Below are 16,118 nucleotides of genomic sequence, written 5' to 3'. Positions count from 1 at the left end.
TAGAATGGCTACTCCAACTTGTTTCCGGGAATCATTTGCTTGGAGAACTGTTTTCCAGCCTTTTACTCTTAGGTAGTGTTTGTCTTTGACACTGAGATGTGTTTTCTGTATGCAGCAAAATGTTGGGTCTTGTTTACAAACCCAGTCTGTTAGTCGATGTCATTTTATTGGGGAATTGAGTCCATTGATGTTAAGAGATATTAAGGAATAGTGATTGTTGCTTCCTGCTGTTTTTGATGTATTTTTTTTTATGTTTGTGTGGTTATCTTCTTTTGGGTTTGTTGAAAGATTACTTTCTTGCTTTTTTCTTGTGGGTAGTTTCCCTCCCTTTGTTGGTGTTTTCCATTCATTATCCTTTGAAAGGCTAGATTTGTGGAAAAATACTGTGTATATTTGTTTTTGTAATGGAATACCTTGGTTTCTCCATTTATGGTAATTGTGAGATTTGCTGGATATAGCAGTTTGGGTTGGCATTTGTGTTCCCTTAGGGTCTGCATGGCGTCTGCCCAGTCTCTTCTGGCTTTCATAATCTCTGGTGAGAAATCCGGTGTAATTCTAATAGGTCTACCTTTATATGTTACTTGACCATTTTCCCCTTACTGTTTTTAATACCCTTTCTGCGTTTAGTACATTTGGTGTTTTAATTATTATATGAGGGGATGAATTTCTTTTCTGGTCAGATCTATTTGGAGTTCTGTAGGCTTCTTGTATGACCATGGACATTTCTTTCTATGGTTAGGGAAGTTTTCTTCTATAATTTTGTTGAACGCATTTACTAGCCCTTTCAGTTGGAGATCTTCACTCTCTTCTATGCCTATAATCCTTAGGTTTGGTCTTCTCATTTTGTCCTGGATTTCCTGGATATTTTGGGTCAGGAGCCTTTTGCATTTTTCATTTTCTTTGACTATTGTATCAATGCTTTCTATGGTATCTTCTGCATCTGAAACTCTCTCTTCCATCTCTTGTATTCTGTTGTTGATGCTTGGATCCATGACTCCTGACTTCTTTTCTAGGCTTTCTATGTCCTGAGTTGTCTCCCTTTGTGATTTCGTTATTGTTTCTACCTCCTTCTTTAGACCCTGGATGGCTTTGCTTAATTCCTTCACCTGTTTTGTTGTGTTTTCTCTTAGTTCTTCAAGGGCTTCTTGCTGTTTACATGTGTTCTCTTGTATTTCTTTAAGGGAGTCATTTATGTCCTTCTTGAAGCCCTTCATGATGCCCTCATCAGCATCATGACCTGTGATTTTAAATCCAAATCTTGTTTTCCTGGTGTGTTGGGGTATTGAGGACTTGCTGCTGTGGGAGAATTGGGTTCGGATGGTGCCATATTGCCTTGATTTCTGTTGGCAACATCCCCACATTTGCCTTTTGCCATCAGGTTATCTCTGGTGTTAATTGGGCCTGCTGTCACTGGCAGAAGCTTGCCACTCCTGTGTGTGTGCCTGTAGGCCTATCTCAGCAACCTTGGGTGAGCTGCTTTCTCCTGGCACAAATTGCTTTGGTGCTGCAGAGTTCCTGGATGCAGGTGGAGTCCTGGTGTGATGTGTCCCAAGTGATCCTCTACTCTGGTGGAACCTGCCTACCAATCTGTTGCACAGTCACAGAAGCAAAGATGACAGCCGAGACCCACTCTCTTGTAGTTGTATTTGGGTATGCACCTCTGTGGCCCCATTAGCTCTGGATGCAGGCTGTGCAGGCAGATCCTCCGCTCTGCAGGGCCGGACTCACCTGTGCAGGCTGCCTCTTCCTAGCTGGCTGCTGGGTGTATATTTGGCTTCCTGCACTGCTTGGAGGTGGCACGCTGTGGCCAAGGCTGTTCCCGATCCAGAGGCAGACACCTGGAGGCTCTTGCCAGTGGCCTCTGGACTGGATCCTCTGCTCTGCAGGGCCGAACTCACCAGTGCAAGCTGCCTCTTCCTAGCTGGCCTCTGGGTGTATATCTATTTTCATGACTCTTAGTGTGAATCAAGAAGTCAACTGGAACAATGTCTACATCAAAGGTGTTACCTTTCCTTAATAATTACTTTGTTTAATGGGTAAAACACCATGGTATATATTTATCTTATTTAAGGACAATGTGTACTTAAATAATATTAAATTATGTAAATATTTATTTAAATAATTATTAAATAAATATTATTTAATAATTATTAAATAATATTTAATTATAAATAATATTATTATTAAATAATAGTGCCAGGGTTGATATTGGAATAAGATATCCATGGACATTAGATGAAGTCTAGTTCCTTAAAATGTTCTATACTATTTACACAAATACTTTTAACACTTAATATTGCTATTTACAAAGTCATTCTTTTTGGAGAACATGGTAATCAGATGGATGTGTGTATTTTTACACAAGGCATTAAATCTCAGCTGAATATCTTGAATTTAAACAAAAGGTATCTTGAATGGTTTTCTGGGGTTTGCTGATCTTTCATAACAACCATTCCTCAGAACTCCACAGGAAAAAAGGACTGAACATTATAGACATTTTGAAAACTATTAGAAATGTTGTTCTAATCTCAAGCCGAAATTCACTCAATATATTTTCAAATTGTAGTCAGAAAATCAAATAGTAGTTTGCAAAATCAACCATCCTAACACACAACCCAAAGGTGTGTTAGTGTTATAGACTATGGGATGGTACTATAGAATATTAAAAAGTCTTGTTTCCTAAAATGAAGCATTCATATTTCTGTAGGAGAAAAAAACTTTGTATGTACAGTAAAAACGCCGGAATTTATAATGTATCATAGGCTTGAATGTGAGCTAATTCTTTCAGTCAGTTTGCATTGGCTTTGTGTGATGAGATAGTGTATATTGTGCAAAATGTTCCTGTTATAGGTTAGAAACAATTCCTCACTGAAGTCTCACAAAGTGACATAGAAATAGGCTGCTAGAAACACCTTAAATTATATATGCATTTGATATAGATTGATTTTTCTTTGCCATTGGTTCACAAACCTCTTTCATTTTTCCATTGAGTGAGGAACGTATTCTGGATAATTACACCATACTATTTTTACTGAAAAGAATTTCTATCACTCCAAGTAATCTGATTATAGTCTCCCCTATCTCATCTCCTTCCAGATCCTTCCCTTCTCCCTAGCTGTCCAACTCTACACCTCCATACTTTTATTTCTCTCCCTCTCTTCAGAAAACAAAGTGAAAAAAAAAAGAATTAAAAAAAGAAAAAAATATATGCAGACATTGACATGCATACATACACACATACATACATATGTACACACACACACAAACACCAAAAAACACATAAAAATACAGAAATTAAGGGAAAGACTGAAGGAACTGAAGGCCTGAATGGGATTGCAACCCCATAGAAAGAACAACAGTGTCAACTAACCCAGAACCCTCATAGCTCCCAGTGTCTAAACCATCAACCAAAGAACATACACAGGCCTGTCCATGGCTCCTGCTACATATGTAGCAGAGGACTGCCTTCTCTGGTCTCAGTGGGAAAGGATGCACTTAATCCTGTAGAAACTTGATACCCCAGGGAAGGGGGGATGCTAGTGGGGTGAGGTGAGAATGGATGGGTGGGAGAGAACCCTCTAAGAAGCAAAGTGGGGGGTTATGGAATGAAGAACTCATGGAGTGGGGACCAGGAAGGGGGACAATATTTGGAATGTAAATAAATAAAATAATTAGTAAAAAATATATAGCAACAACAATGAAAAAACATAAAGTATTACTAGATCAATATGTTATGTGACTCATTTTAAGTCAATAAAACACATGAACTAGAGTTATGTGAAAAGTAGGAATTTCAATTGAGAAAATGCCTTCACCAAACCTGTCTGTAAGGCATTGTCTTAATTACTGATTGATGAGGCCTAGTTCATAGTAGGTTGTTCATTCCTGGTCTGGTGGTCCTGGGTCCTCTCAGAAACGATGCTGAGCAAGCGATGGGGATAAAGCCAGTAAGCAACACCCCTCCATGCCCTCTGATGTGAAGGATGCTGCTTACTGGCACCCCTTGTGTGAGTTTTGTTGCATATAGATATATTGAATGGGATTGGAAAGCCCATATTCTCTGTATTTTAACCAGTTGTGGTTTTATATTGTAAAAAGTATCTTTGAGGGTTTTGTTTGTTTATTCAGTTTTTTTTTTTTTGCAACTCCTTTTTTTGTAATGAGGAGTAAAAGCTACATATATCATATATTCGTGGACATAAGAAGAAGTATTTAAAATATAGTTAGAAATTAAATTAGTTTTAAAAACTTACTTTAGTAGATATTTAGCACTTATGACTACCCCAGCCATAAGTAGTTGGCTAGATACAAAGTGTAAATTTCTTTCCATCAAGCAAGATTTATATCCAATTAGACAGATGTTGATTATCTCCAAAATAAGCAGTTTTTCATTACACCATTAGAGATATCTTTCTGGGCCAATAATCATTGTTGTCACTGGCATTATAGCTGGGCAGGACTTCCAATTACTCTTCTCCCTTGGCAGCATACATAGCACGTTTCAATATTGAGGACATATTCTCACAGAGTTCTCAATACAGCTCTCATGGAGAAGACATTGAGATTCATTCCAGCTGGATGAGTCCAACTCTGGTTCTAAAACAATGTTGCTTTTTCAGGAACAAGGTCTACCTTCAAATTCTGGAAGTCAACCAAGAAGAATGGCAACAGGCAGATTCTGCAAGAAGATGCTTTTCAAATGATGGCTGAGTAAGGCACTGGTTTATGAGTATTGCGACATGTCATTAGGAGTCATTTTATTGCTATATTCCTTAGCAGAATAGCAGTATCTGATTTTCTTCTACGCCCACAGGAGCAGTGTCAGACGTAGATTATATTTCATGTATTCCTAATCCAGTGTGTTAATCTGTGTCTTTTTATTAAGTAATTGAGATTTTTAATATTCAGTAAAGAGATATAATTAAACAGTTTTGATGCCAGTTATTTGTTTTTATGGTGTGGGTTTTTTCTCCTTTTGATTGATTGTTCTAAGATTATTTTTTCTTGTGTTTTGTTGCATATAGTTAACTCTTCAGACTGAAATTGTCCTTCTAATGTCTTCTATACAGAAAACTGGATTAGTAGATAAAAGTTGCTTACATTGATTTTTATTGTGGGATGTTTTTCTTTTTCTGTCAAATGTAATCAATGATTTTGCTGAGTATCATAGCCATGACTGGCCATCTTCAGTTTCTCAAAATATGTACATCTTCTTTTAGAGTCTCCATTAAAATATCAGGGTTTTTCTCTAATAGGCTTGTTATTCTAGTTAATGGTTTCATTTCTCATGTGGATTTTAATATTTTTGTTCTGTATATTTAGTGTCTTTATTATTATGTCTTATGTAAATTTTCTATTTTTGTGTATCTGGAATTATGTATGCTTTTTATATCACAATAGGCACCTTTTTCTTTAGGTTGAAAAGACATTCTTCTACAATTAAAACAAATAATTTCTGTTCTTTTGGCCTGCATTTCTTCTCCTTCCTACAAAAATTATTGATCTGGCCCTACAGAAGACTATAGTGATTATGCAAAAGACTATAGATACAGAAGACTAGCAAGTGATTGGTATTTGAGAGCCCACAGAGGATGTCTAAATGGAACCAGCAAGGAAGAAGACCTAAATGCCACTTCATAAGAACTACCTTTATGGTACCAGAAGCACCATGCAAGTTTGTAAATGAAGGAGACAACCAACAGTGCTACCCAGCAATGATATGTATGAAAGACATCAATGACCAGCATAAGACAACAGTCCTACTGGTATGGTAAGAGGACAAATTCTTTGGCAGTAACCAATATCTCTCTAATAAGAATGATCACCTACTCAAAACAAAGGAAGTGTCATGACTGGGACTGAAAATCTAGCTGACTACTAGGTGTTAGCTAGATCATGATTATTAAAGGAGAATAAACCAGTTATTACTAATTTATCAAACCAGCATAATCTCTAAAAAACAATCTATAACCATTTGTCCTTATATACACAAGTAAGTGTGCTTTTCACACTTTGTCAAGGAAATTTCCCTTTGTATCAGATTGAAATCGCTACATTAAAGCACAACCAATCAAAATGCAGAATTTGAAAGCCAGACCTGTTGGCCCAGATGGCTTCCACTGCAGCTGTTGTGGCTGTGGGCTCTGCAGTTGGGCACACCCTGGGTCATATCAACACTCTGGGCTTTAGTGGAGTTGATAATGCTGAGCTTGCAAAGCCTGATATCACTTATCCCAGCTCACTTAGCTGGGAGCCTCTGGGAGCCCAGCTACAGAACCAGGAGTCTTTTGGACCTTGCTCTCTAGAGATCAAGAAGTTCCTGGAGTGTGCTCAGAACCAGAGTGCTGTCAAGCTCTGTGAGGGCTTCAGCAAGGTACTGCAGCAGTGAAGAATTGCAAATGGTTTAATCTGATCAAGAAATTCAAGCTGAAGAGATGTAAAATTGGTTCTGTGTAATTGATAGAATAAGTGTGGCCCCTTATTTCTAACAGCTACATTGCTTTGGAATGACCATGAAAGAGATCTAACTATAGGTGTTTACTGAGGCTTGTAATGTTGGTTACTGGGCAAGTGTTTGACCTAGAACTAACTATATTGTTATTGTGAGTTAAAAAAAAATTGGTTTATTCTGAAAAAAAAAAGAAATCAATATTCATTACATAAAGTGATTTTAAATAGAAACTATCTAATCAAATTTTTTCAATTTCTTTATAAGCAAGAGCCTTGGCTTCCACTTCTATCCTTTGTTCTTTAAATTTTATTGATTTTCTGTATATGAATGTTCTCCACATGTGTATGTTTGTGTATTACTTGAGTGTCTAGTATCTTAAGAAGTCAATACTGACTATACAAGAATAGAGGTGAGGGTGATTTGGAATTACCACATAGGTACTAGAAAATAAACCATTAGACATTCAACTGCTGAAGCATCTCTCCAATCTCACTTGGTAACATTACGGAGCTCATAGACATTAGCATTTGATTTTTACCCTCATTTCTTATTAACAGTGAAGAGTAAGTAGGTCTTGTTTAGTATATCTTAGATTCTAAGGTATTTTAAAACAATATAATCCCTTAAAAGAGATTTAAATTTATTGTAAAGCATTCCAAGTTACATGCTAAGGCATTATATCTAACAAAATAATTAAACAACACTTGGCATCTCATAGAAATAATTGATTCCTTCAAAGACAAATTAATTGCTATATTGATTAATTTTAATGGTTTCTAGATACATAAATGCTGTGAGCCTATAAATTTCAAAGAATGCCTTTGAGACATCTTCATATGTTTGAAAATCTTCAGATATTTGAGTATTTCACAGTTATGTGTTCTTGCAGATCCAGACAGATATGGAAAACAAATTGTTCCATGTTGAGCAAGAATATAGTGTTCTAGAACTAGTGTACTACTCTAAAATTGTTTAGCATCCCACAGGTCTTACTGCAACAACAAAAAAAAAAAAATAAAGGCTACCATGGAAGCAGGAGTAAGACAATCATAATAATTCCTTGTAATAAAAAAAAATCATTTGAACTTTAACTAGAATCTAGCAAGTATCCCAGACAAAGACTGCAAAACAATTTTGTTTAGAAAGAGGCCTAGGAAATCTCATAGCAATCTCAAAAGTTCATCACAATCCACTTTTCTAAAGTGTTTAACCCACTGTCTTTGTCTAAGTCATAGTATCTCATTCCCACCTACACAGTCTCTGATTCCTTTACTATTAAAAGAGTGTAATGTTTTCATGGAAATAGAAATTCTACAAGAATACATAATTATGGCTAGAGAAATGGATACTTAATTTGCTCTGGGCATATAAAGGTTTGAGGTATGATCCTTAGATCTCATGTAAAGCTGGACACAGTAACACACATAAGTCATCCCTGAATTAAAAAGTAATATAGACGTAGAGATATAATCTCTGGAAGCTTTCAGATCAGCTGGAACACTAAAAGTTCTCTCAGTCAAGTCGGAAAGCAAGAACAGAAATAAAAATTGTCCTCTGCAATCTTATCATATACATTACATGAATAAATTGTCATGTTCTGTTTAAACTCACTAAGAAGTTGGCTCTAATGATAAGGTTGAGACTCTCACTTAAGATTTAAGCATATTTGACTTAAAGTTTCCTTTAATATTCTTTGCTCAGGGATCTGAGCCTTACGTGCCTTACCCCAGCCTCATTAAAGAAGAAAAGAATACAAACAGTATAACACAAAATGAAAATATCATGTCCTTAAGAACCTAAGTGTCTTAGTCAGGGTTTCTATTCCTGCACAAACATCATGACCAAGAAGCAAGTTGGCATGTGTCCTTATTGCACGCCAGGGATTCCTCTGGGTATATGCCCAGGAGAGGTATAGCAGGGTCCTCCAGAAGTGTCATGTCCAGTTTTCTGAGGAACAGCCAGACTGATTTCCAAAGTGGTTGTACCATCTTACAGACCCACCAGCAGTGGAGGAGTGTTCCTCTTTCTCCACATCCTCACCAACACCTGCTGTCTCCTGAGTTCTTTTAACCTTAACCATTCTCACTGGTGTGAGGTGAAATCTCAGGGTTGTTTTTATTTGCATTTCCCTAATGATTAATGATGTTGAACATTTCTTAAGGTGCTTCTTAGCCATCTGAAGTTTATCAGGTAGCGATTCTTTGTTTAGCTCTGTACCCCATTTTTAATAGGGTTATTTGGTTCTCTGGGGTCTAACTTCTTGAGTTCTTTGTATATATTGGATATTAGCCCTCTGTCGGATTTAGGGTTAGTGACGAACCTATCCCAATCTGTTGGTTCCTGTTTTGTCCTTTTGACAGCGTCCTTTGCCTTACAGAAACTTTGGAATTTTATGAGGTCCCATTTCTCAATTCTTTTTTTTTTTTTCTGTTTGATAAAAGTTGGGTAATTCTTTTTTTTTTTATTCAATATAATTTATTTACATTTCAAATGATTTCCCCTTTTCTAGCCCCCCCCCACTCCCCGAAAGTCCCGTAAGCCCCCTTCTCTTCCCCTGTCCTCCCTCCCACCCCTTCCCAGTTCCCCGTTCTGGTTTTGCCAAATACTGTTTCACTGAGTCTTTCCAGAACCAGGAACCACTCCTGCTTTCTTCTTGTATCTCATTTGATGTGTGGATTATGTTTTGGGTATTCCAGTTTTCTAGGTTAATAACCACTTGGAGCTAGAGAACATCATACTAAGTGAGGTAACCCAGACTCAAAAGGTGAATCATGGTATGCACTCACTAATAAGTGGATATTAACCATTTCTCAATTCTTGATCTTATAGCATAAGCTATTGGTGCTCTGTTCAGGAACTTTCCCCCTGTGCCCATGTCCTCAAGGGTCTTCCCCAGTTTCTTTTCTATTAGTTTTAGTGTGTCAGGTTTTATGTGGAGGTCCTTGATCCACATGGAGTTGAACTTAGTACAAGGAGAAAAGAATGGATCAATTGGCAATCTTCTGCATGCTGACCTCCAATTGAACCAGCACCATTTGTTGAAAAGGCTATCTTTTTTTCACTGGATGTTTTCAGCTCCTTTGTCGAAGATCAAGTGACCATAGGTGTGTGGGTTCATTTCTGGGTTTTCAATCCTATTCCATTGATCCACTTGCCTGTCATTGGACCAATACCATGCAGTTTTTATCACTATTGCTCATAGCAGCCTTATTTATAATAGCCAGAAGCTGGAAAGAACCCAGATGCCTCTCAATGGAGGAATGGATACAGAAAATGTGCTATATTTACACAATGGAATACTACTCAGCAATTAAAAACAATGGATTAATGAAATTCTTAGGCAAATGGTTGGAACTGGAAAATATCATCCTAAGTGAGGTAACCCAATATCAAAAGAATACACATGGAATGCAGTCACTGATAAGTGGATATAAATTAGCCCAGAAGCTCTGAATTCTCAAGACACAATTAGCATTTCAAATGATACCCAAAAAGAGGGAAACAGAGGGCCCTGGTTCTGAAAAGAGTTGATCCAGCATTGTAAGGGAGTTGCATAACAGGGAAATGGGAGGGAGGATGATTGGGAAATGCACAGAGGGAAGAGGGCTTATGAGACTGACAGGAGGGGGGAACTGGGAAAGGGGAAAGCATTTGGAATGTAAACAAAGAATATAGAAAAAAAAGACAAAAAAGAAAAGAAGCAAGCTGGGGAGGAAAGGTTTTATTCAACTTATATTTCCACCTTTGCTGTTCATTACCAAAGGAAGTCGGGACTGGAACTCAAGCAGCTCAGGAAGCAAGAGTTAATGCAGAGGTCATGGAGAGATGTTATTTACTGGCTTGCTTCCCTGGCTTATTCAGCCTTCTCTCTTATAGACCCTAAGACTACCAGCCCAGGGATGGTATGACACACAGGGGCCCTCCCCTCTTGATCACTAATTGAGAAAATGCCCCACAGCTGGATATCATGGAGGCAATTCCCCAACTGAAGCTCCTTTCTCTGTGATAAATCCAGCCTGTGTCAAATTGACATACAAAACCAGCCAATACAATCATCCTCAGGTCCTACCACTTGCTCCAGGAAGGCTCTTTTTCTGGTCTAGGATCCTCTGGTGCAGAAAGTCATGTTGTACTTTGTGAACATGTACTTTGTGATAATTCCAGCCTGTGTCAAGTTGACACAAATCCAGCCAGTACAACTGAGCCCTTGTAAACTTGACACACAAACACACCACTATTAAACCTCAACCCTTACTTTCATATTCATCTCCAAGATCTAAATAACTTTAAAAGTCCCACAGTCTTTACATATTAAAAGTTCAATCCCTTTAAAATGTCCAATATCTTTTAAAATTCAAAGTCTTTTAAAAATTCAGTCTCTTAACTGTGGGCTCCACTAAAATACTTTCTTCCTTCAAGAGGGAAGAATATCAGGTCAGTCATAATCAAAATAAAAATCAAACTCCAACAGTCCAATGTCTGGGATCCAACTCATGATCTTCTGGGCTCCTCTAAGGGCTTGAGTCACTTCTCCAGCTCTGCCCTTTGTCTTCTAGGCTCCAGCTGCATGTACCCCACTGCTGCTGCGGTTCTTGGTGGTCATCTCACGGCACTGGCATCTCCAAAACACTGCTGTCTTCTCCTGTAACTAGGCTTCACAAATAGCTTCTCATAGACTCTCTTCATGGTGCCAAGCCTCACCTCCTTTGCATGACCCCTTCAGTTCTGGGCCATCAGTTTCAACTGAGGCTGCACCTTCACCAATGGCCTTCCATGACCTCTCACAGTGCCAAGTCTCAGATGCTGTTCATGACCCCTTCATGCCTTCAAATCCAGCACCACCTGAGTGACTCTTACACATTACCAAGTCCAGCCATAGCATGAAGTGCAACCTTGGCTATCTCTAAAACATAGCCTCTGTGCTCTCAGAAAACACTTCCCAGAAGATTTCACCTCAGCGATGCTAGTCTCTTTTTAATCACCAATAATTTCTTAGCTCCAGCTAGCCAGCATCAATAGTCCCAGTAAGACAACGGTTTGCTTTAGTGGTTCTAGACAGCTGATTCTTCAGCCCCAAAATCTGAAAACCGCAAAATCTTTACAATCAAAACATGGCTCTGATAGTCTTTACTAGGTGATAGTCTTTAATCTTACCTCTGAAATTTCACAAGCCAGGCCTCCATATTCTGCACTGTTCACAACATTTTCTACCAAGCTCCTACACAGCATCCCACATAGCTCTTAACACCGAATGGGTCTTCTAGCACAAAGTTCCAAAATCGTTCCACAGTCCTCCCCAAAACATGGTCAGGTTGTCACAGGAATACACTACTAATCTGGTACCAATTTGCCTTAGTCAGGGTTTCTATTCCTGCACAAACATCATGACCAAGAAGCAAGTTGGAAAGGAAAGGGTTTATTCAGCTTACACTTCCACTTTTGCTGTTCATCAACAAAGGAAGTCAGGACTGGAACTCAAGAAAATCAGGAAGCAGGAGCTGATGCAGAGGCCATGGAGGGATGTTACTTACTGGCTTGTTTTCCTGGCTTGCTCAGCCTGCTCTCTTATAGAACCTAAGACTACCACCCCAGGGATGGCACCACACACAGGGCCCTCCTCTTGACTATTAATCGACAAAATTCTACACAGCTGGATCTCAAGAAGGCACTTCCCCAACTGAACCTCCTTTCCCTGTGATAACTCCAGTCTGTGTCAAGTTGACACACAAAACCAGCCAGTACAATAAGGAAAGTAAATCTTTTGACTAAAACATTTGTCCTTGAACACAACTGGAAGCTAAATAATTCCTAGCTATCTTCACAGCAAAACTACTGTTTATTTCATGATATATAAAATACCTATGATGATAACTACTTAGAAGTCTCAACCAGGACAAGATGTTCTTCCTGAGACCCTCTTTGTTTATCAGGGGCTGTGGTTGATTGTTTTGGTTCTTGGGGTTTCCCAAGGAAGTTTCTGCTGATTGAGGTAAGTGTCGGATTATATTTCTTATTCTTTTATTCTACTCTTGCTTGCTTACTTAATAAATGAACTCTTTCAAAATCAAGAACAAATTTCTATAGAGAGTATTATATGTATTAAGAAGACCCACTCTGGCAGACATGAATACCCACAACATAACAGGAAAGGTTAAAAAATATTAAGACTATACAACTAAAATGAGATAAGGCACAATTTAACAATTAGAGATGCTAACAACATATCCATGCCCCTCCTCCTGCTCCTCCAGATCCAAATCCCTGAATCTCATCCTTATCTCTGTAGCAAAAACCAACCAACCACACAAACAAACAAACAAACAAACACCCTCTGAAAGTCTCCCTTTCTGCTATGACTTCATCCCAATGAATCATAAAGATCTCCCCCCCCCCCTCATCCTTCCTTCCACACCTAATTCCATTATAACAGTCTCCAACAACACCAGGCATTCATTGGGAACACATATGATAAAACAGACCAGAGAAACAGGCAAGTTAACTGAAGACCTTCACTACTCTTGCCACCACCCCCTATCAAATTCCCCAGTTTCATCCCTTGTCTGAAACAGAACACCAGTTGTATCCCTGCCACATCTCCCATGTATCCCACAGAATATCCACTGTAACCTTCCTCCATGCACTTGTTGTTTTGTCCAAACCCCCAAATCCAGCAGGCACCTACTACTAACATGTAGGCCACACCTTCCAGGATAGCTGGCAGGCTTTCTGTGGATCTTCCCCTCTTATTCTGTTCCACTAAATCCATCCCCCCATTCTCTTACACAGTTCAATATAAGACCTTCTGGGGTGAATTTTCACTGTCTCCCCACTTTCCAAAGTGAGGAAATAAGCATTGCCTGGTTGAACATTCTAGTCTCCACCCTCCAGTGAACTCTTGCAAATCCCTAGCCTATCCCCATTCTTAAAGTCAGCTCATAATATACAAAACCATATTTTACCTGGAGCCATCAGTAGCCACAGCTATGAAATACAAAGAAAATTTCCTGCTAGGCAACACACAGGCATTATAATATCTGAAAATCCAGAGAGGAAATATATACCAAGGAAGAAAGCATACATAGACATGTAATCATCTCAATACCAGATGCTGAGTTGCCAGCATAAAAACACAATCAATAATAGTCAGGGCAATATATCTCCACTAGAGCCTAGTTATCCTACCACAGCAGATCCTAAATATTCCAGTATAGCTGAAGCATAAAGAAAAGACCTTAAAATTGCCTGTAGGAAAATGTTCTTACAAAAGAAAATGAGGAAGAAGAGGGCCCTAATCCTGGAAAGGCTTGATCCAGCATTGTAGGGGAGTACCAGGAGAGAGAAAAGGGAGGGGGAAAGATAGGAGAATGGATGGAGAGAAGAGGACTTATGGGACAGATGGGGAGGGGGGAACAGGGAAAGAGGAAAGCTTTTGGCTTGTGAACAAAGAATATAGAAAATAAAAATATATATTTAAAAAAAAAAAGAAAATGAATGACTCCCTTAAAGAAGTCCAGAAAAACACAAAAACACAGTGGAAAAAAAATGAAAAAAAAATCATCAAGATAGAAAAGGGAAAGAGAGTCATGAAAAAAAAGAAACAGAACTGAGGGAATTTTGGAAAGGAAAGATCAAATAATTTAAACAGGAACTACAGAGGCAAGTTGCACTAAGAGAATCCAAGAGATGGAAGAGAGACTCTGAGGCACTGAAGGTATAATATAAGAAATGGATACATCAAATGTGAGGGCGATCTGGCTGCAACATCTGACAGGTGTACCCTTCCTCCCTCACCATTCCATGTGTGTCCTTCCTGAAGCTGCGTGTTTGGTTCAAGAGGACGACCTTCCTGGAATAGAGGAGGACCAGTCTTCTGTCAAGGGTATACAAGTAGCTGCGCTCCCCTGCTAGAACCTCCAAACATGCTCTCAAGAAATTAGGAAAATGCAAATAAAAACAACCCTGAGATTTCACCTGCCATCAGTCAGAATGGCTAAGATTAAAAACTCAGGAGACAGCAGGTGTGGGAGAGGATGTGGAGAAAGAGGAACACTCCTCCACTGCTGCTGGGATTGCAAGTTGGTACAACCACTCTGGAAATCAGTCTGGCTGTTCCTCAAAAAACTGGGAATGACACTTCCGGAGGACCCTGTTATACCACTCCTGGGCATATACCCAGAGGATTCCCCAGCAAGCAATAAGGACACATGCTCCACTATGTTCATAGCAGCCTTATTTATAATAGCCAGAAGCTAGAAAGAACCCGGATGTCCCTCAGTGGAGGAATGGATACAGAAAATGTAGTATATTTACACAATGAAGTACTACTCAGCAATTAAAAACAATGAATTCATGAAATTCTTAGGCAAATGGTTGGAACTGGAAAATATCATCATAAGTGAGGTAACTCATTCACAAAAGAACACACATGGAATACAGTCACTGATAAGTGGATATTAACTCAGAATCTCTGAATACCCATGACAAAATTCCTATATCAAATGATTCCCAAGAAGAAGGAAGGAGAGGGCCCTGGTCTTGGAAAGGCTTGATGCAGCAATGTAGGGAAATACCAGAACAGAGAAGTGGGAAGGGTTTAATGAGGGAATGGGCAGAGGGAAGAGGGCTTATGGGACTTATGGGGAGGAGGGAACCAGGAAAGGGGAAATCATTTGGAATGTAAATAAAGAATGTAGGAAAAAAAGAAAGAAAAAAATGGATACATCAGTCAAAGAAAATGTTAAATCAAAATAAGCCTTCTACAAAGCACCCAGGAAATCTGAGACACTATACAAAGACCAAATCTAAGAATAACAATAGAGGACAAAGAAAAATCCTAAGTCAAAGGCACTGAAAATATTCCCAACAGGATCATAAGAGAAAATTTTCTAACCTAGAGGAGGAGATGCCTACAAACACCAAATAGTTCAGACCAGAAAAGAAAGTCCTGTCACCATATAATAAATAAAACTGTAAACATACAGAACAAAGAAATGATACTAAAATCTGCAGGGGGAAAGGAGTTAGTAACATACAAAGAAAGAACTAAGAGCATAGCACCTGCTTTCCGAATGGCGACCATAAGTCAAAAGGACCAGGACAAGTGTACTGCGGATTCCAAGAGACCACAACTGCCAGCCAAGACTACTTTAACCATTAAAAGTTTCAATCACCATAGATAGAAATAAAAGATATTCCATGGTGACACCAAAATTTAACAATATCTACAAATCCATTCCTACAGAAGTTACTGGAATGAAAACTCCAACCTAATGTGGTTAACTACACCCATAAACACAAAACAGATACTCTCAGACCAGCAAAATCAAAAGAAAACACACACACACACATACACACACACACACACACACACACACACACATTGTGGGAAATATTAAAAAATGAACCTGTCAACTCTCCACGATCTCATGCTCCTGCCAGCACTGGCATGTTCTTGCCGAGCTACTCTCCCCAGCTAGCCCCTGGTGCCTAAGTGCAGCATTCCTAGCTCTTGTCCCTAGAGCAGCTCCTTCTTCCTCAGCCATAAACCCATATAATCTGTGACCCCATATTCTAGTAACTAAACAGAACCACCAACCTTGCAGTTGCCTAACACAATACCCAGTAATCCAGTAGAATCAAGACTCAAAGCTTAATTATCCAATGTGAT

At 38.9% G+C, this 16,118-nt stretch overlaps 1 protein-coding gene across 1 annotated transcript in view; it reads right to left on the bottom strand.

The window, feature by feature from the left end:
• The window catches only part of Sntg1 (syntrophin gamma 1), a 401,178-nt gene extending 397,343 nt beyond the window's left edge, over nt 1-3,835 (bottom strand). Inside the window, exon 1 of the mRNA XM_052175391.1 lies at nt 3,821-3,835. Coding sequence (XP_052031351.1) covers nt 3,821-3,835 — 15 coding nt within the window. The remainder of the gene's footprint in view (nt 1-3,820) is intronic.
• Between the last annotated feature and the right edge of the window lie 12,283 nt (nt 3,836-16,118).

Source organism: Apodemus sylvaticus, chromosome 3 (genome assembly GCF_947179515.1).
Source record: "Apodemus sylvaticus chromosome 3, mApoSyl1.1, whole genome shotgun sequence".
Classification (NCBI taxonomy): Eukaryota; Metazoa; Chordata; class Mammalia; order Rodentia; family Muridae; genus Apodemus; species Apodemus sylvaticus.
Note: the sequence above shows the minus strand (reverse complement) of the source record. Positions and strands in the feature narration are given on the sequence as shown.